We start from the raw sequence: 21337 nt of genomic DNA, 5'->3' as shown, positions 1-21337 counted from the left end.
AACAAGTTTGATAGCTCTGAGAATAACTTTAGATGTCTCTGAAAATAACTTTGATGAAAGAAGATGTCTTAGATTAACTTTTGATGACTTTGAAAACAAGTTTGATGAACAAAGATGTTTTGAAAGTTTCTCTGACGAACGAAGGTGACTCTGAGAATAACTTTTATGTCTTAGAGAAGAACATTGATGGTTTAGAGAGAATATCTTTGATGAAAAATGATGTCTTAGATTAACTTTGATGACTCTGTGAATAAGTTTGATGACTTTGAGAACAAGTTTGATAGCTCTGAGAATGACTTTTATGCCTCTGAGAATAACTTTGATGAATAAAGATGTTTTGGAAAGTTTCTCTGAAGAACGAAGGTGACTCTGAGAATAACTTTTGTTAGCTCTTTGAATAACTTTGATGTCTTTGAAACAACTTTGATGAACGAGAGTGAGTTAGAGATTACCTTTGCTAACTCTGAGATCAACTTTGATGAACAAAAGAGAGTTAGAGATTACATTTGATAACTCTAAGATTAACTTTAGATGTCTCTGAGACAAACTTTTATAACATAGAAATTAACTTTAATGGCCAAAGTGAGTTAGAGAATACCTTTTGATGACTCCGAGAATAATTTTGATAGCTCTGAGAATGACTTTTGTTGTCTTGGAATAACTTTTGATGACTCGGAATAACTTTTGATTGTGCTGAGAATAACTTTGAGGGCTTAGAGAATGTCTTTGATGAATGGAAGAGTCCCATTGAAGTCTTAAGGAAGTCTTTGATGTCTCGAAGGATGTCTTAGAGTGTAACTTTGGTGTCTTTGAGTAAGTCCTTGATGTATTGAAGAGTGTCTTTGATTTCTCGAAGAGTAACTTTGGTGTAACGGAGAGCACCTTTGACTATTTTTCTTACTTAGCGACATATAATTTTAGTTACGAAAGTGCTGAAAAAAGTTACATTTGACTATTTTAGTGCTCCACAAAGTATAAATGTCAGTTAAGAACGATGATGATAGATATCTTTGACTATATTTTCTTACTTGACGATGGATAAAGTTAGTTATGAACAGTGCTGAAAAGATTCCTTTGACAATTTTTAGCTAAGCGAAAGGCTGTTTTAGTTAAAACGGTGTTGAATGAGGTTAATCCTGACTATTTTCAGATGAGAGAAGTGATATTTCAGTTAAGAAATGACAAGGAAACATGATGAAGTAACTATTTTTAGTTGACTGGATAATAAGTTTAGTTATGAACAGTGTTGGAAAGATTCCTTTGACAATTTTTTGGTTGATTGGATAATAAGTTAGTTGAGAAATGAGGAAAGTGACTATGTTTCAGTTGATTGGCGAAAGATTTTTAGTTAAGAAGTTACAAGAAAGGTTTGTCTTTGTAAATTTGGAACTGAATAAAGTGTAGATTTGTTTAAGAACATGGCTGGTAGAACTATTAAGTTGACAACGAGAATTACTTTGATATAGTTTTGAAAATAAAACTTGGTGACTAAAATTGTTGAGGGAACTGTATTGCTGATGCTAATATTTGACAAAGAACTAGTTAGCGAATGGAAGAAACAAAGAACATAAAAAAATTGAGGTTAAGTAAGGGAATGAACACAGTGAACATACGGTGAACACAGAAAACACGTAAGAAAAAGTTGATGAATAGAGTGAACATGCAGGGAATAAGAACTTATAGAGAATATGAAAACATGATAAGGAGAATAGGGAATACAAAGAATGAACAATGGATTTGTGAAGAACATGGAGAATATGACAAAGAATGTAGAAAACATGTAAGTGAAGGTGAAAAACGAAGTGATCTTGTGAGGAACATGAACTTGTAGAGGAACATGAATATTGACAAAGAACACAAAAAATATGGAAGTTAGCATGAATATTGAGTATAAAGTTGTAAAGAGAACATGAGATGAACATGAAAACATAGAAAATATGACTAGAATTTGTAGAGAAAGTAATGAGACTAAGAGAAAGATTACAGAAAAAATGGAGATACTTGTGAAAATATGAACTGAATGGGACTGTGAACATTTGAAGAACATGGAGTGAACATAGAAAACATGGACAAAATGTGAAGAACACAGCTGAATATAGAGAAAATATGCAAATACAGTACGATTATTGAAGGTTTGGATACGTTGGGGATTGATACGTTGGGGATGAGAAGGGTAAAGTAATTACTCAGATAAACAGATAGGCTGGAGAGGGACTTGATCGAATATATTTATGTCTGATGATCTAAGGCTGAGGAAATGGAGCTTGGTTAATGTCCAGATTAATTTTACTACGTTAGAAAATAAGGTGATCTTAAATCTCAGGGTGATTTAGTTGGAAAATAAAGAACTTGCACAAATGAACTAAGCTGGGGCACAAGAGTTGAAACTTGATAACTGAACTGGTTTTTATTTACTATGTCTGAAAATGTAGTTGGGTGATTTGGACTGAGAGTAATGATTTTACAAAAGTGAGCTTGGACAGAGGACAAGAGCTAGTTTTATAATTGTTTACTTCATATTTACTATGTCTGAAATACAGAGGGTAAAAAATTTCAGGGAAATTGATGGTTTATTTACAAAGACTTGAGGGTGGAAGAGGGTGGGGGACGAGAGCTGGAGCTCGATAACTGACTTGATTTTATTTACTAACTTTGAAGTATGTCTGCTTTTAATTTTAGGGAAATTGATGGGTTATTTACAAAGATACGAAGGAGAACTAAGGCGGGGACGAGAGCTGGAGCTCGATAACTGACTTGATTTTATTTACGGTGTCTGAAATACAGAGGGTAGAAATTTCAGGGAAATTGGTGGTTTATTTACAAAGATATGAAAGAGAACTAAGGCGGAGGACAAGAGCTGGAGCTTGGTAACTGTTTTGATCTTATTTATGGTGTCTGAAATACAGAGGCTAAAAATCTCAGGGAATTTGGACTGTTACTAATGATTTTGTACAAATGAACTAAGCTGGGGACAAGAGCTAGAGTTTGATAATTGTTTGCATTTACTAAACTATGTCTGAAATACAGAGGGTAGAAATTTCAGGGAAATTGGACTGATACTAACGAAGATACGAGAGAGAGCTAAGGCGGAGGACAAGAGCTGGAGCTTGGTAACTAAATTACTGTATTGAACAACATTTGAAATATGATTATTTTTAAATTTTGGAATGATAGTATTCTTTATACGACAGGGGACTAAGGTGGGGAACGTGAGCTAGAACTTGCTTACTAACATGATTTATTTGTGTAAAACTGACTTGCTTAATGAAAAGGAGCAAACATACTGACTTGCTTAATGAAAAGGAGCAAACATACGATGTTGGAAAATAGTTGAACTGAATGAAAGGAGAGAGAGAGAGAGAGGAGGGACGGTCCAGATATTATGAGAAGATAACATAAGATAAGAGGTCTGGCTGACCGGGCGTAAAGTAAACACAGGTGAGGCGACAGATTGCGAGGTAAGGGGGGGAGGGAGGGGGGTGTGATGTACGAAACCCTGAAAACAATGACTTACACAGGTGATTTTCTAAATTTATATGAATAACTAAGGCTTACATAGACGATTTTGTAAGTTGAAAACATGTAAAATATGTCCGTAGAGTTCTACTGGAAGCCCTAAAGTGCTACACACGTTATTTGAATTTCTCCCATAAGGCTTTAACAAACTTCTAAGTCTCGGAAATTATTTTTTTTTCTTATAAGAACTTTAGCAAACTCGTATGACATTATTTTTCATTATAAGAATTCCCTAATTCTAAATCTGTGACTCCCCAAATTCGCCTGAAAACCCTTGGGGCGCACAGGGGATATTCTAAATTTACCTGAAACCCTTGGGGCGCACAGGTACTTTTTTTTTCCCAGAAAAAAAAATGACCTGTGTGGAGCCATCCCTTACCTGAAACCCTTGGGGCGCACAGGGGATATTCTAAATTTACCTGAAACCCTTGGGGCGCACAGGTACTTTTTTTTCCCAGAAAAAAAAATGACCTGTGCGTCGCACACCCTACTACTATGCTGCACGGTTAACGCTGTGGGGTATGCTGCACGGTTAACGCTGTGGGGTATGCTGCACGGTTAACGCTGTGGGGTATGCTGCACGGTTAACGCTGTGGGGTATGCTGCACGGTTAACGCTGTGGGGTATGCTGCACGGTCAACGCTGTGGGGTATGCTGCACGGTCAACGCTGTGGGGTATGCTGCACGGTTAACGCTGTGGGGTATGCTGCACGGTTAACGCTGTGGGGTATGCTGCACGGTCAACGCTGTGGGGTTGGATGAATCTAGTGTCTGCCTCACCACAGGAGGCCAGACACAGGATACACAATAGGAGATGAAGTCCTTCATGAAACGGACAGAGAGAAAGATCTAGGAGTTGATATCACACCAAACATGTCTCCTGAAGCCCACATAAAGAGAATAACATCGGCGGCGTATGCGAGGCTGGCTAACATCAGAACAGCCTTCAAGAATCTGAGTAATGAATCATTCAGAACCTTGTATACCACATATATAAGACCAATCCTGGAGTATGCGGCCCCAGCATGGAGCCCGTACCTTGTCAAGCACAAGACGAAGCTGGAAAAAGTCCAGAGGTATGCCACTAGGCTAGTCCCAGAACTAAGAGTCATGAGTTACGAGGAAAGGCTGCGGGAAATGCACCTTACGTCGCTGGAAGACAGAAGAGCTCGGGGAGACATGATCACCACATACAAAATTATCAGGGGAATTGACAGTGTAGACAATGATGGATAACTTAACACGGGTGGTACACGCACAAGGGGACACAGGTGGAAGCTGAGTGCCCAAATGAGCCACACGAGGCTGACTCCTTACACAGTTTCATATGTAGATATGATAGAGCTCGAAATGCTCAGGAATCTGTACACCTGTAGATTGACAGTTGAGAGGCGGGACCAAAGAGCCGAAGCTCAACCCCCGCAAGCACTCTACACACTGACCAATATTCGTAAACCGCTTAAAAGTTAGATCATTTACTAAAGGAAATTAGTAGAGTGTTGAAGCACCTTACCTGGAACTCTTCGTGCTTGAATAGTAGGTGCTGCAGTGGTGATGCTTCACTGATGGTGCTGCACTGGTGGTGCTGCAGTGGTGGTGTTTCACTGGTGGTGCTGCAGTGGTGGTGCTTTACTGATGGTGCTGCACTGGTGGTGCTGCAGTGGTGGTGTTTCACTGGTAGTGCTGCAGTGGTGGTGCTTTACTGATGGTGCTGCACTGGTGGTGCTGCAGTGGTGGTGCTTCACTGATGGTGCTGCAGTGGTGGTGCTGCACTGGTGGTGCTTCACTGATGGTGCTTCACTGATGCTGCGCTGGTGGTGCTTCACAGGTGGTGTTTCACTTGAGGTGCTTCACTGGTGATAGTTCACTGACAGTGCTTCACTGGAGGTGCTTCACTTGTGGTGGTTCACTGGTGGTACTTCAGTGGTGGTGCTTCAGTGTTGGGGTTCACTGGAGGTGCTTCACTGGTTATGCTGCACTGGGGTGCTTCACTGATATTGCTGCACTGGGGTGCTTCACTGATGGTGCTTCACTGGTGGTGCTGCACTGGGGTGCTTCACAGGCGGTGCTCCACTGGGGTGCTTCACTGGTGGTGCTGCACTGGGGTGCTTCACTGATGGTGCTTCACTGGTGATGATGCGCTGGTGGTGCTTCACTGGTGGTGCTGCACTGGGGTGCTTCACTGATGGTGCTTCACTGGTGATGATGCGCTGGTGGTGCTTCACTGGTGGTGCTGCACTGATGCTGCTGCACTAGCGGTGCTTCACTGATGCTGCTGCACTGGTGGTGCTTCACTGGTGGTACTTCACTAGAGGTGCTTCACTGGTGGTGCTTCACTAGAGGTGCTTCACTGGTGGTGCTTTACTAGAGGTGCTTCACTGGTGGTGCTTCACTCTTGTGCTGCACTGGTGGTACTTCACTTGTGGTGCTGCACTCTTGTGCACTGGTGGTACTTCACTTGTGGTGCTTCATTGGTGGTGCTGCACTGGTGTTGCTTCACTGGTGGTGCTTCACAAGAGGTGCTTCACTGGTGGTGCTTCACTAGAGGTGCTTCACTGGCGGTGCTTCACTAGAGGTGTTTCACTGGTGGTGCTTCACTAGAGGTGTTGCACTGGAGGTGCTGTACTGGTGGTGCTTCACTGGTGGTGCTTCACTGGTGGTGCTTCACTAGAGGTGCTTCACTGGTGGTGCTTCACTAGAGGTGCTTCACTGATGGTGCTTCACAAGAGGTGCTTCACTAGAGGTGCTTCACTGGTGGTGCTTCCCTAGAGGTGCTTCACTGGTGGTGCTTCCCTAGAGGTGCTTCACTGGTGGTGCTTCACTAGAGGTGTTGCACTGGAGGTGCTTCACTAGAGGTGTTGCACTGGAGGTGCTGTACTGGTGGTGCTTCCCTAGAGGTGCTTCACTGGTGGTGCTTCACTAGAGGTGCATCACTGGTGGTGCTTCACTAGAGGTGTTGCACTGGTGGTGCTTCACTGTTGGTGCTGCACTGGTGGTGCTTCACTGGTGGTGCTTCACTGGAGGTGCTGCTCTGGTGGTGCTTCAGTGGTGGTGCTTCACTGACAGCGTAGCCAGGTGCAGGTGCTTGAGGAATGAGCGTTGCCACGAAGCCTGAAGCACACCCGCCAGCATGACCCGAGGACAGGGACAACAACCTGGCAGGTCAAGCCGTGGCTGGTGGTGACGTCAGAGGGCGGCGCAGAGCGGGTGGCGCAGGGCGGGTGTGGGCGTAGTGACTGGTTGCGGGACGGCAATGAGTGCGGCGCGCAGCTCGAGTGTGGAGGCACTGGGTGGGTGAGGGCGCGCAGGGTGGGTGTGGGCGCCCAGGGTGGATGTGGGCACTCAGTGTGGGTGTTGACACACAGGGTGGGTGTGGGCGCGCACTGTGGGCTGTGGGCGCGCAATGGGTGTGAGGGCAGGACGGGCGTGTTGGCGCAGAGCGGGGTGTGGGCGGCCAACGTTGTCTAGCTGGCGGTGGTGTGTGTTGTTGCTTTATATAGACGGTAGGTGGCTGGCCTCCCCACTCGCACGCCTCACACCACACTCCTTCCTCTTGCCTCTCCCTCCCTCATAACTCCTTGGCAACACCCCTGCCTCACCTCTCATAGTTGGCCTGCCTCACCTCTCATGGTTGGCTTGCCTCACCTCTCATAGTTGGCCTGCGTCACCTCTCATGGAATTCCTGCCTCACCTCTCATGGTTGGCCTGCGTCACCTCTCATGGTTGGCCTGCCTCACCTCTCATGGTTGGCCTGCCTCACCTCTCATGGTTGGCCTGCGTCACCTCTCATGGTTGGCCTGCGTCACCTCTCATGGTTGGCCTGCCTCACCTCTCATGGTTGGCCTGCGTCACCTCTCATGGTTGGCCTGCCTCACCTCTCATGGTTGGCCTGCCTCCCCTCTCATAGTTGGCCTGCGTCACCTCTCATGGAAGGCCTGCCTCAGCTCTCATGGTTGGCCTGCGTCACCTCTCATGGTTGGCCTGCGTCAAATCTAATGGCAGCCCAGCCTCATCTGTCATGGTTGTCCAGCCTCACCTCTCATGGTTGGCCTGCTTCACCTTTCATGGTTGACCTGCCTCAGCTCTCATGGTCGGCCTGTCTTTCCTGTCATGGTTGGCTTACCTCACCTCTCATGGTCGGCATGTCTTACCTGTCATGGTTGGCCTGCCTCACCTCTCATGACAGCCCTGCCTCATCTGTCATGGTTATCCAGCCTCACCTCTCATGGTTGGCCTGCTTCACCTCTCATGGTTGGCCTGCCTCAGCTCTCATGGTGGGCCTGTCTTGGTTGACCTGTCTCACCTGTCATGGTCGACCTGTCTTACCTGTCATGGTTGGCCTGCCTCACCTCTCATGGTCGGCCTGCCTAACCTCTCATGGTCGGCCTGTCATGGTTGGCTTACCTCACCTCTCATGGTTGGCCTGCCTCACCTCTCATGGTCGGCCTGTCTTACCTCTCATGGTCGGCCTGTCTCACCTGTCATGGTTGGCTTACCTCACCTCTCATGGTTGGCCTGCCTCACTTGTCATGGTTGGCATGCTTTACCTCTCATGGTTGACCTGTCCTCTTCGTTCTCGCTCTGCCTCACTCTTCCTCTCTCTCTCTCTCTCTCTCTCTGTTTACTGGTTTACGTCCCCGTATGACGGCCCGAGTGTTAACATTTTACATGATCGGTATAGCATCCGTTATTACCATAGAAGGAGCGGAGATTGCACGGTTATTTCAGTGGTAGTAGCGGGGTGCGCGGTCTAGTTATTACAATGGTGGCAGCGGTGGGATACGAAGAAAGTCGTAAAGGCTTAGTACGACGTACCAAAAGAAACACCTGTAAGTGGATGGAACCCAAGAGCTGGAGCCGGGACCCGAGGGTTCTGCCGCCACGCCCATCCCGCCTAAACGAACTGGAGCTGTTCACTCATCAAGTTAGACCTCGTCTGGTGTCAACGTCTCAGTACTCCCAGGAAGACAACATGTATGCGGCAGACAGAACATCGCCAGCAGACGATCAGCAGGCGACAACATCTTACAAGAGGATGGAACCCAGGTACGCCAGAGTTCCCCCGTGACCGGACAGCAAGTCAATCATCGCTGTCAACACCGACGTCATCGCCTCGTCGACGACCCGGAAGGATGGACCAGCAGCGAGGATTGTGGACTAGATCAGTGGAAGACTCTAGTCAGGAGGGGAGTGGATCTCTTCTCACAACAACTGAGGCCAGCTGAAGAACATCGGTGGTGAAGAACACGACGCATCGTTGCAGAACAACAGCGAGGATACAACGATGGGCGAGTCAACAACATCGTGACAATGGACTCGTCGAGAATAAAGACTATTTGTTAATTTGCATATACAATATATATGTAGTTTTTTTTAAAGTTCAGAAAACTTGGTGTTCACCGTTACAGAGAAAATAAGTTATGAATGACAAATTTTGTGTCGACTCTGGTGAACTGGGGAACCAGCGGAAAGATGGTTCCAGTATAAATTTAATTGTTTATCATAAATTGTGTTTTTTTCAAATTAATGTTGATTTGTCATCTGAGAGGATGATGGGCTGCCATGCAGGTATGGTCAGCCTGGATTTTGAGTTACCATGGTAACTGTTATTGTTGAGAGTTTTTTATAAATATTTCTCGACTGTGAGATGTATATATTTAGATAGGGTAGCTATTTTTTCGAGGCATGTGCTAGTTCCTTTATGGTCTGGGATAAGAAAAGCCATGTTCGAGTTCCTCGCCCACGGTTTTTCTTAAACCGGGACATTGGGGGATATGTAACAAGAGAGCAGTACATAGTACTACAACATGAACATCATAACAGCAGGAACAAGCCACAGGCGCGGCGCCAGTCAGGCGGCGGGAAACAATGGAAAAGTTACACCTCTGTACAAGTTAACCATAGGGACAGGTCAACGGTCACCGAGTCACGAGGAGGTCAGAGTTGATGCCGTCAGGATAATCTTCAGGGATTAACTCCTCCACATCAAATGTAAAACCCTCATGTTCAGCTGGGGAGCAGGAGATCAGGGAAAAGAGACAGGTGGGTGCAGCCCAGTAGGACGGTGTGGGTGGACTCAGGGAGGGAACATCATCTCCAGATGAAGACACCATCTCTATAATGTGGAACATTATACGAGTAAGTACGGCTCTCTTGTACTAAAGCACCTCATGCAGTACTCATGGCCTCTAGTAGGAAATATAGTTAGGGAGTATCTTATTTAATTATTTCAAATAAATTCATATATTGTCAAGTGTTAGTAAATGTGTATTAATGGTTCCTTGTCTTAGTGATATTGGGCCTACCGTCCCCCCTTTGCCCTAGTGACCTAGTGTCCGTAATTATCCAGTACTCCTCCCCCCCCCCTGTCCGTCCCGTGTTGAGGTGTTAGTATTGGGTGTGTCCCGCCTTATTCTTATGTACTCTATAGTTCCCAAGTGGTTGTTGAGGTGTTCGTACTGGGTGTGTCTCGCCTTATTCTTGTGTAGTTTATAGTTCTCCCAAGTGGTCAGGATTATTCGAGTGTCAGACCAGGATCCTTGTACCGTTCAATTGTCCCCTACACCGGTCCTGGTAGGTTTATACCATCTGCAAGACCTACGAATCTCACTCCAGTCCCCTGTCCGGTAACTCAGGGTGGTGGCAGCGTAACTCGGTAACTCATACGACGGCTGTGACTGTAATATCTCTATCTTTCTGTCTCCCCGTCCCTCACTAGTTTTCCCCTCGCATTTTTGCCTCACTTGCTCTCTCTCTCTCTCTCTCTCTCTCTCTCTCTCTCTCTCTCTCTCTCTCTCTCTCTCTCTCTCTCTCTCTCTCTCTCTCTCTCTCTCTCTCTCTCTCTCTCTCTCTCTCTCTCTCTCTCTCTCTCTCTCTCTCTCTCTCTCTCTCTCTCTCTCTCTCTCTCTCTCTCTCTCTCTCTCTCTCTCTCTCTCTCTCTCTCTCTCTCTCTCTCTCTCTCTCTCTCTCTCTCTCTCTCTCTCTCTCTCTCTCTCTCTCTCTCTCTCTCTCTCTCTCTCTCTCTCTCTCTCTCTCTCTCTCTCTCTCTCTCTCTCTCTCTCTCTCTCTCTCTCTCTCTCTCTCTCTCTCTCTCTCTCTCTCTCTCTCTCTCTCTCTCTCTCTCTCTCTCTCTCTCTCTCTCTCTCTCTCTCTCTCTCTCTCTCTCTCTCTCTCTCTCTCTCTCTCTCTCTCTCTCTCTCTCTCTCTCTCTCTCTCTCTCTCTCTCTCTCTCTCTCTCTCTCTCTCTCTCTCTCTCTCTCTCTCTCTCTCTCTCTCTCTCTCTCTCTCTCTCTCTCTCTCTCTCTCTCTCTCTCTCTCTCTCTCTCTCTCTCTCTCTCTCTCTCTCTCTCTCTCTCTCTCTCTCTCTCTCTCTCTCTCTCTCTCTCTCTCTCTCTCTCTCTCTCTCTCTCTCTCTCTCTCTCTCTCTCTCTCTCTCTCTCTCTCTCTCTCTCTCTCTCTCTCTCTCTCTCTCTCTCTCTCTCTCTCTCTCTCTCTCTCTCTCTCTCTCTCTCTCTCTCTCTCTCTCTCTCTCTCTCTCTCTCTCTCTCTCTCTCTCTCTCTCTCTCTCTCTCTCTCTCTCTCTCTCTCTCTCTCTCTCTCTCTCTCTCTCTCTCTCTCTCTCTCTCTCTCTCTCTCTCTCTCTCTCTCTCTCTCTCTCTCTCTCTCTCTCTCTCTCTCTCTCTGTTTTCTGGTTAACGTCCTCGTATGACGGCCCGAGTGTTAACATCTTTCACCTCTCATGGTTTGCCTGCCTCACCTCTCATGATTGGCCTGCCTCACCTCTCATGATTGGCCTGCCTCACCTCTCATGATTGGCCTGCCTCACCTCTCATGGTTGGCCTGCCTCACCTCTCATGGTTGGCCTGCCTCACCTCTCATTGTTGGCCTGCCTCACCTCTCATGGTTGGCCTGCCTCACCTCTCATGGTTGGCCTGCCTCACCTCTCATGATTGGCCTGCCTCACCTCTCATGGTTGGCCTGCCTCACCTCTCATTGTTGGCCTGCCTCACCTCTCATGGTTGGCCTGCCTCACCTCTCATGGTTGGCCTGCCTCACCTCTCATGATTGGCCTGCCTCACCTCTCATGGTTGACCTGCCTCACCTCTCATGGTTGGCCTGCCTCACCTCTCATGGTTGGCCTGCCTCACCTCTCATGGTTGGCCTGCCTCACCTCTCATGGTTGGCCCACTACTCCAGCCTCACCCTGGGAGTCCCACTACTCCAGCCTCACCCTGGGAGTCCCACTACTCCAGCCTCACCCTGGGAGTCCCACTACTCCAGCCTCACCCTGGGAGTCCCACTACTCCAGCCTCACCCTGGGAGTCCCACTACTCCAGCCTCACCCTGGGAGTCCCACTACTCCAGCCTCACCCTGGGAGTCCCACTACTCCACTACAAGCCTCACACACCAGTCATGGTCAGGGTGGTGGTGGTGACCCCTAATATTACCTGAAAACAAAATCAGTCCGTCGTCTCTTCAGTGTAGCCAAACAGTTTATTGCGTCTCATTATAATCCTTCGTGTGTGTTAACATATACTTTCACTGTATATCCCTGCTAGAGTAGACAGTCTCTCATTCACCGTAGTAGTGAGCAACATTGTCAGGAACATTGCCAGGACCTTGACAGTACCTGGAAACGTTGACTGTAAATAATTGTCGTTGATAATCTCCAACAGGTCAGCGAGGTGTCTGATTTACGCAAATCTTCTCACGTCAACACAACACTAAATTCTGTTCTCAATTTGCCTTTTTCCTGCATGACAAAGGCCGCAGTTGCTTGTACTAGTGCATGACCAGGGAAGCCTTTGGTGTACACTGAAATGTCTTTACTAATAGTAACTTGCTGCTTCTAAACAATGAGTGAAGGTGAACCTCGTCCTGCTCTACGAGGACCTCACTCACCTCCTTTGCTACATCTGATCTGATAAATTGTCTTCTGTTTATCTCACGTGACGGCGCAAAAGCTTCACATTCATCTCTTAATTACTGAACTACAGAAGCGATTAATGAAGCCTTAGCCTGCATTAATATTTCTAGACTGAGAAAACATGATGTCAACACCAGGCATAACTTTTAAGAAAATTCCCAACCATAACATGATTGAGAATCACTCACAGTTATCTTAATACAGCTGCTGCAGATCCATTGTCTCTTGACTTAGAGTCTTCCAGAATGCTGCAACAGTCAATCAATGCAGCTGACATTGCAGAGCAGCGTTGACGGTTCTCCTCTCAAAATTCCAAGGTGTTGCAGACGTCCTGGGAGCCTGGGGCCAGATTCACGAAAACACTTACGCAAGCACTTACGAACCTATACATCTTTTCTCAATCTTTGGCGGCTTTGTTTACAATTATTAAGCAGTTAATGAGCTCCGAAGCACCAGGAGGCTGTTTATAACAATAACAACAGTTGAATGGGAAATTTTCATGCTTGTAAACTGTTTAATAAATGTAACCAAAGCCATCAAAGATTGAGGAAAGATATACACGTTCTTAAGTGCTTGCGTAAGTGCTTTCGTGAATCTGGCCCCTGGTGGCCAGCAACATTCTCCAGTGATGGCCACTCTTTGTGGAGACTTTTGTAGGACTGTTGCTATACCTGACAACCTGTTAGACAATGTTGGAACATTGGTGTTAGTAAATGTGCATCTAGGCTGTCATCTAGGCTGTCATCTGGGCTGGCATCTAGGCCGGCAGCTAGGCTGGCATCTAAACTGTCATCTAGGCTGGCATCTAAGCTGGCATCTAGGCTGTCATCTAGGCAGTCATCTAGGCTGTCATCTAGGCTGTCATCTAAGCTGGCATCTAAACTGTCATCTAGGCTGTCATCTACGCTGTCATCTAAACTGTCATCTAGGCTGTCATCTAGGCTGTCATCTAGGCTGTCATCTAAGCTGGCATCTAAACTGTCATCTAGGCTGTCATCTAGGCTGTCATCTACGCTGTCATCTAAACTGTCATCTAGGCTGTCATCTAGGCTGTCATCTACGCTGTCATCTAGGCTGTCATCTACGCTGTCATCTAAACTGTCATCTAGGCTGTCATCTACGCTGTCATCTAAACTGTCATCTAGGCTGTCATCTACGCTGTCATCTAAACTGTCATCTAGGCTGTCATCTAGGCTGTCATCTAGGCTGTCATCTAGGCTGTCATCTACGCTGTCATCTAAACTGTCATCTAGGCTGTCATCTAGGCTGTCATCTACGCTGTCATCTAAACTGTCATCTAGGCTGTCATCTAGGCTGTCATCTAGGCTGTCATCTACGCTGTCATCTAAACTGTCATCTAGGCTGTCATCTAGGCTGTCATCTAGGCTATCATCTAGGCTATCATCTAGGCTATCATCTAGGCTGTCATCTAGGCTGTCATCTAGGCTTTCATCTAGGCTGTCATCTAGGCTGTCATCTAGGCTGTCATCTAGGCTGTCATCTAGGCTGTCATCTAGGCTGTCATCTAGGCTATCATCTAGGCTGGCATCTAGGCTATCATCTAGGGTGTCATCTAGGCTGGCATCTAGGCTATCATCTAGGGTGTCATCTAGGCTGTCATCTAGGCTGTCATCTAGGCTGTCATCTAGGCTGTCATCTAGGCTGTCATCTAGGCTGTCATCTAGGCTGTCATCTAGGCTATCATCTAGGCTGGCATCTAGGCTATCATCTAGGCTATCATCTAGGCTGTCATCTAGGCTATCATCTAGGCTGGCATCTAGGCTGTCATCTAGGCTGTCATCTAGGCTGTCATCTAGGCTGTCATCTAGGCTATCATCTAGGCTGGCATCTAGGCTATCATCTAGGGTGTCATCTAGGCTATCATCTAGGCTGTCATCTAGGCTGTCATCTAGGCTGTCATCTAGGCTATCATCTAGGCTGGCATCTAGGCTATCATCTAGGCTATCATCTAGGCTGTCATCTAGGCTATCATCTAGGCTGGCATCTAGGCTGTCATCTAGGCTGTCATCTAGGCTGTCATCTAGGCTGTCATCTAGGCTATCATCTAGGCTGGCATCTAGGCTATCATCTAGGGTGTCATCTAGGCTATCATCTAGGCTATCATCTAGGCTGTCATCTAGGCTATCATCTAGGCTGGCATCTAGGCTATCATCTAGGCTATCATCTAGGCTGTCATCTAGGCTATCATCTAGGCTGGCATCTAGGCTGTCATCTAGGCTGTCATCTAGGCTGTCATCTAGGCTGTCATCTAGGCTATCATCTAGGCTGGCATCTAGGCTATCATCTAGGGTGTCATCTAGGCTATCATCTAGGCTATCATCTAGGCTACCATCTAGGCTGGCATCTAAGCGACGCTGTAAATGCTTCACTGAGTTCACTGGACATGTTCGACAAAGTGGTAATTAAACTTCTAATTATTCAAAGGAATTTAATTACCACTAGCAACACTTGACATCTCATTAGTACAGCTAGGTGAGTACAGGTAAATGACCCCAGCTAGGTGACCCCAGGTAGGTGACCCCAGCTACACGGTGAGAGCTGGAAACAGAGGGAGGACTAGGAGGCAGACGTTGAGGAATGCAGAGAGGAAGAGATGGGAGACGTGTGAGCGATATATGGTACACTTAGCGAGGCGGGAACGACCTGGTGGTGCCGAGGTTGGCCCTTCACTGTCACCCTTATCTCCCCTCATCCTCCATACCAAATACCAAACATGGTTGACGACGGTCCGGTTATCCCGCCACGACACTGCATGGTCGCGGCGCTCACTGCCAAAGAAATTGAAATCTTTAGCAGTAAATTCGATAAATTAGGAAAGGCAGAAGGCGGGAGACCAGGAGCTTGAGCTCCGTTCTGTATATTATATGTAGGGCTGCCTCATATCCTGCATAGTCACATGTAGGTGATTGTTGATAAAATATTTAATCACAAAGCCAGACATTAAATGCTCAGAGATATTTAATAAGGCTGGTGGCAGGCCTGGAGCGACTGACCTGCAGGGGGAAGGTTGTGGTGGCTGGCCCTCGCGACACACTACAGATGGAGACATGGCAGCGACATATAAGATCAATAGGGAAAGATACATTGCAAATATCGAATTTCCGGAAGGAACACAACAAGTGGGGTATACAGATGCTGTCCTAACACAAGCTCCCACCTTGGGAAAAATTAAACAGTCCATTGAACTCCTTGGAAGGAAATGTGTTGAGCTCGGGTTCACACTCTCCACCAACAAGACAAAAGCATACTCTCATCACAAGCGGGGAGAAAATGAAGAACTGCAAATTAATGGTGTAACACTTGAATGGGTTGACTACTATCGGTACCTTGGCGTCATTGTCGGCTCTAACAAGGTGAAGAAAGAGGAGCTCAACCAACTCATAGGAACATGCAAAAGTCGACTCAGGGTACTGAAAGCCATGGCCTGGAATAGGCATCGAGCCTCTATTGCCGTGCTCAAAATGATGTACACAGCCTATGTGCGCTCCGTCATAGATTATGCCGCACCAGTTTTGTGCACCTACTCCCAAAGCGATATGAAAAACTTGAAAGCATTCAAAATGAAGCCATGACAATCAATCTTGGCGTCCCAAGAACTGCCAAAACGTCTAATCTACAAAAGGAGTTGTCCCTCCCCAGTGTTAAAAGCAGAATTAAGGAGCTGAATGCTACGCTTGCAATTAGGATAGCCAGAAATTCCTATTACAATGATATTGCCAAGAAAAAACAGAGTTCTGTACTACTTTCTGGAGGAAACAGGAGAAGCAGAAAATGGCATCACAGATCAGTCTGCTACCTGGAAGAACTTCACCTGCTTGAGCAAGCCCGTGAGCTCCTGCCTGTAGAGAGGTTACCTCCCTGGGAGGATGACTCATGCAGGATTATCATCAATGAAATGACAACTAAAAAGTTCAACATGATAGCTCAAGAAATGAGGCACAAGTATCTGGAGGAAATCTATAAAGAAGCCGGAAATGAGCTAGATAAAATCAACACTGATGGATCATCTAACCCTGTCAATGGCAGGGCTGGTGCAGCATACACTGTAAATTAGGAATAATGCCTTACAACGTGGAAATGAAGGAAAAGCACGTATTGAGAAACTATGCCTCTTCAACACAAGCTGAGCTAACCGCCATTGTTATGGCGTTAAGATTCCTTGAACGAAGCATTAACGATGCAGTGATCTGCACTGACTCTGAAGCAGCGCTACAAAGCCTTACTTAAAATCGGTCAGAAAATCTTGCGATAGTCGCTGAGATCAAGAGAGCTGTGAGAGTACTGTGAGCTGGGAAGAGTCGTCAAGTTTCTTTGGATCCCTATGATGTTGGAATATATGGGAATGAACGAGCAGATGTGCTGGCTGCTGAAGGCGCTGAAGGAGACCATATTGAATACGTCATACCCAAGAATCCTCTATAAATTAGAGGTATTGTCAGGCAACATCACCGTGACTGAGGAAAGGAGGATAGAAGCACAAACCAGTGAATCTGTACGATGGTACAACATGGTTGCAGCTGGCAATCCCAATCATTATGGCCGAAGAGGAGGAGGACGCGGGAGAGAATCAGTAATAGCGAGAATCTGTCTTGGATACAATTATCCATGGAGATTCGGAATGGAAACGACAGTTGAGCAGCGGAGTTGCAGAATCTGTGGTGAGAGTGACGGACACCGCCTTGACCACTACCTGAGAGAATGTGAACACCTGAGAGACATTAGAAATATGTGTAGAATAATAAACCCCACATTGTTTGAGTTAGGAAAACACTATTTGTCAAATATTGATTCTGTTCTTAAAAGATTCCCCCATTTTGTACCTGCAAGATAACGTAAGATTTTAATAGTTGACGAATGTTAATCTTCTTGTTTGAGGAGCTGTTCGCTTGAGACAGTTAAGCAAGTCCCAGCTGTGTCTGGGTACAAGTGACAGGATGAACAACCCAGCGGGTTTTCTTCCTATTGGGGAGTGTTGTACATGCTGCTATGGCGGTGTGTCCACTCACAGGATGAGTGGCGCTGCCCAATACTGTCACTATGGCGGTGTGTCCACTCACAGGATGAGTGGCGCTGCCCAATACTGTCACTATGGCGGTGTGTCCACTCACAAGATGAGTGGCGCTGCCCAATACTGTCAATATGGCGGTGTGTCCACTCACAAGATGAGTGGCGCTGCCCAATACTGTCACTATGGCGGTGTGTCCACTCACAGGATGAGTGGCGCTGCCCAATACTGTCACTATGGCGGTGTGTCCACTCACAAGATGAGTGACGCTGCCCAATACTGTCACTATGGCGGTGTGTCCACTCACAGGATGAGTGGCGCTGCCCAATACTGTCACTATGGCGGTGTGTCCACTCACAAGATGAGTGACGCTGCCCAATACTGTCACTATGGCGGTGTGTCCACTCACAGGATGAGTGGCGCTACCCAATACTGTCACTATGGCGGTGTGTCCACTCACAGGATGAGTGGCGCTGCCCAATACTGTCACTATGGCGGTGTGTCCACTCACAGGATGAGTGGCGCTGTCCAATACTGTCACTATGGCGGTGTGTCCACTCACAGGATGAGTGGCGCTGTCCAATACTGTCACTATGGCGGTGTGTCCACTCACAGGATGAGTGGCGCTGCCCAATAAACTCGCCCCTCGGAGCAAAATTTAATTTAACAATTTTAAAGATGAACGAGTAAGACTTGTCCAGTATGGGGAGTGGAAGAACAAAGCAACTTGATGGGGGAGCAAGAACACATTACAGGAACCCCACGGAACAGATAAAAGCGTCAATATATATATATATATATATATATATATATATATATATATATATATATATATATATATATATATATACATATATATATATATATATATATATATATATATATATATATATATATATATATATATATATAGGAACCAGTGACTAGGTATAACAGGAACCAGAGACTAAGTACAATAGAAATAAAGATAACAGTATTCTGCAGGAGAAGGAGTAAAGACTTAAGAGACAGGTGGCGGAGACCATACAAGAGACAACGCCAGAAATGGATGTGATAAGAAGCAGGAGGGTCGGATAACACTGCATTAGGCAACCAACACTTTGTTGAAAGGCGGGGCTCAGGTGAGCACACACACACACGCACAGGAGTATGATGACAACAAGGCATGCATAGATGAACTGCAGAAGGCAGCAACACTAGCTCACAGAACGAGAGCGAAGCTGCTGATCATGGGGGACCTAAATCATGGAGAGATTGGGTCTCAAGGAATCCCCCATGGAGGGGACGAAACGTGGGGAGCAAAGTTAGTAGATGTTATAGACAGGAATTTCCTAACACAACATATGAAGGAAGACACAAGGGAAAGCGGAGGAGATTCGCCGAGCCTATTAGAACTGATTTTCACCCAGAACATAGAAGACATCGAGAATTTAGAGCATGAAATACCTCTAGGGGCCAGCGACCATTGTGCCCTAGTCTTTGACTACATGATGGAACTCAAACTTATGACCATGGGACAAGAGGTCTGGGAAAGGAGAGTTGACTACAGGAAGGGGACTATAGAAGGATAAGGGACTATCTGGGAGAAGTGCAGTGGGAGGAAGAAATTAGGGGAAAAACAGCCCATGATATGATGGACCTAGTCATATGGAAATGCCAGGAGGCCGAAGAGAGATTTATACTAACAATAAAGGGAAAAAATAAGAAGGAATATAATAACCCATGGTTTAATAGACAGTGTCAGGAAGCAAAAATGGCCAGCAGGAGGGAGTGGAGGAAGTACAGAAGACAAAGGACAGAGGACAACAGGATCACATGCAACAGAGCTAGGAACGATTACATTAAGCACAAGACAAAGTTAGAGAAGATTCAGCGGTATGCCACCAGGCTCGTTCCGGAACTGAGTGATGTGGTGGAGGCAGACTCCATACATAGTTTCAAATAGCTTGAATAGTTCCCAAGCATATATGCAAATGAAAACTCCAAACCCCAGAAGTGACTCGAACCCGGACCTCCAGGAGCACATTGCAACTGGTTTCACGGTGCCTTAATCCACTCGACCATCAGTGACTGCACTGTCTCCCCCCCCCTCTCCCACAGGGGAGGGGGGGGCAGACACTGTCACTTACCAATGGGGGGGGGGGGCCGGAGGGCGGCGAGACGTTGAAAAATATACTCACTTTCGCCGAAGATAAAGTTTACATTTATAAGTGAATGGATCAGTTTAATTGGGATCAATCGTTCAATCCCCGACCGTCCAAGTGGTTGGGCACTATAGCACCCCGACCGTCCAAGTGGTTGGGCACTATAGCACCCCGACCGTCCAAGTGGTTGGGCACTATAGCACCCCGACCGTCCAAGTGGTTGGGCACTATAGCACCCCGACCGTCCAAGTGGTTGGGCACTATAGCACCCCGACCGTCCAAGTGGTTGGGCACTATAGCACCCCGACCGTCCAAGTGGTTGGGCACTATAGCAGAGTATAGCTGTGTTAGCTGTGATATAGACACTACAGGGTGAACACCGTCTGACCAACACAGAACACCTCTGTGCCTCTCTACACACACACACCCGTGTTCATATATGCCAGAGTGTTCTCCACCTGTGGTTATCATGTCCTTTAGAAGTGTTCTTCATGTTCTACGTTAATGTTTCTCACAATCCTGTTAGTCCTGTTCTTCTCGTTTGTTTGTCTTCTTGCCAGGTATGTTCTCCGTGTGATGTGGATATGTTCTCCAGGCATGTTCTTCAGATAGGTTAGAGAACATGAATGAATGCTTGTGGCTGCACAAGAATGTAAGGTAAGAGAGCTTTTACATGTTCATTGTATACTACTCGTGTGTTCTACGGTTAATATCGTGCGTGTTCTTTGTTCACATGTGTTTTTTTTTGTAGTAAAAATCAACTGGAATAAAGAACAATTATACAACCTTTTCAAAATTCAGATATAATGATATACATTGAAGCAGATATAATTATATAATATTATAGTAAGCTTATTACGTATATATCATAGAAAATGTATCTTAGAAAACCGAGATCAGTTAGTAATCCGGTATATGAGGAAATGAATTATACATTCTGAAAATAAATGAATTATACGGCTGTTTACACTGGTGTAGGAGCCATTTAAAAACGCTCAGAGTATTGGCATAATGTGCTAGAACTGTTGCAGGTTATCTCTGAATTATCTCCATAATACATCAAACTTGTCTGCTTTTATCAACTTTTATGGTAAGCGGGTAATTTTGGTATTTATTTTGATATGTATAGATCAATGTTTACCTGGAGGCGCACGAGTGTATCGGAGAGTAAGCGAGCAGCCCGCAGGGGTGGCGAGGCAGGTAGGCGCTGCTGCTGCTGCTCATCACCTCCTGCCTCGCCTTCCACCACCCAGCTATGTTGCCTCACCCAGTTTTTGTTATAGACCGTATAAACTGCTGCTTCGTTAATGATATACAGAACGAAGACACGTGGAGCGCGAACGGCTCCATCAGATACTAGAGTTGTGTTTTGTTTACAACTGATGCATTGGTTCTTGTCGGCGCTCGGCTCCATGTTGGGGCTCGGCCTTTTTCTGTTTGTTTTTTGTTCTGGCTGTACTAAACAGCGGTTTGATGAGAAGTTAAGGCGGAGCAGAGCGGCCAACAGGAGCCTGAGTGATCTAGAGTTATGTTGAAGCTTGGACAGCTGCTGGGAGCGTTGTGACGTCATCGCCGCACCCACCATCCACGCCCTTATTGGCTGATGCCCATGACGTCACTACTTCACTAAGGTATGAGAGCTTCTCTCAATAACGTCACCTGATCCCCAAAGCTCGAAATGGCTTCTGTCAATGATTTTGTTACAGTATTTCATATAGACGTTA

At 46.2% G+C, this 21337-nt stretch overlaps 1 protein-coding gene across 1 annotated transcript; it reads right to left on the bottom strand.

Annotated features, from left to right (window-relative positions):
* Positions 1-9434: 9434 nt before the first annotated feature.
* On the bottom strand, positions 9435-15513 carry LOC123755694 (fap1 adhesin-like). The gene is made up of 4 exons (XM_045738423.2): positions 15458-15513; positions 15087-15232; positions 13123-14841; positions 9435-9631 (listed from the first exon to the last, which is right to left on the bottom strand). The coding sequence occupies exons 1-4, from the start codon at positions 15511-15513 to the stop codon at positions 9435-9437; spliced, it is 2118 nt and encodes a 705-aa protein (XP_045594379.2).
* Positions 15514-21337: the final 5824 nt, after the last annotated feature.

Source organism: Procambarus clarkii, chromosome 43 (assembly GCF_040958095.1).
Source record: "Procambarus clarkii isolate CNS0578487 chromosome 43, FALCON_Pclarkii_2.0, whole genome shotgun sequence".
Classification (NCBI taxonomy): domain Eukaryota; kingdom Metazoa; phylum Arthropoda; class Malacostraca; order Decapoda; family Cambaridae; genus Procambarus; species Procambarus clarkii.
Note: the sequence above shows the minus strand (reverse complement) of the source record. Positions and strands in the feature narration are given on the sequence as shown.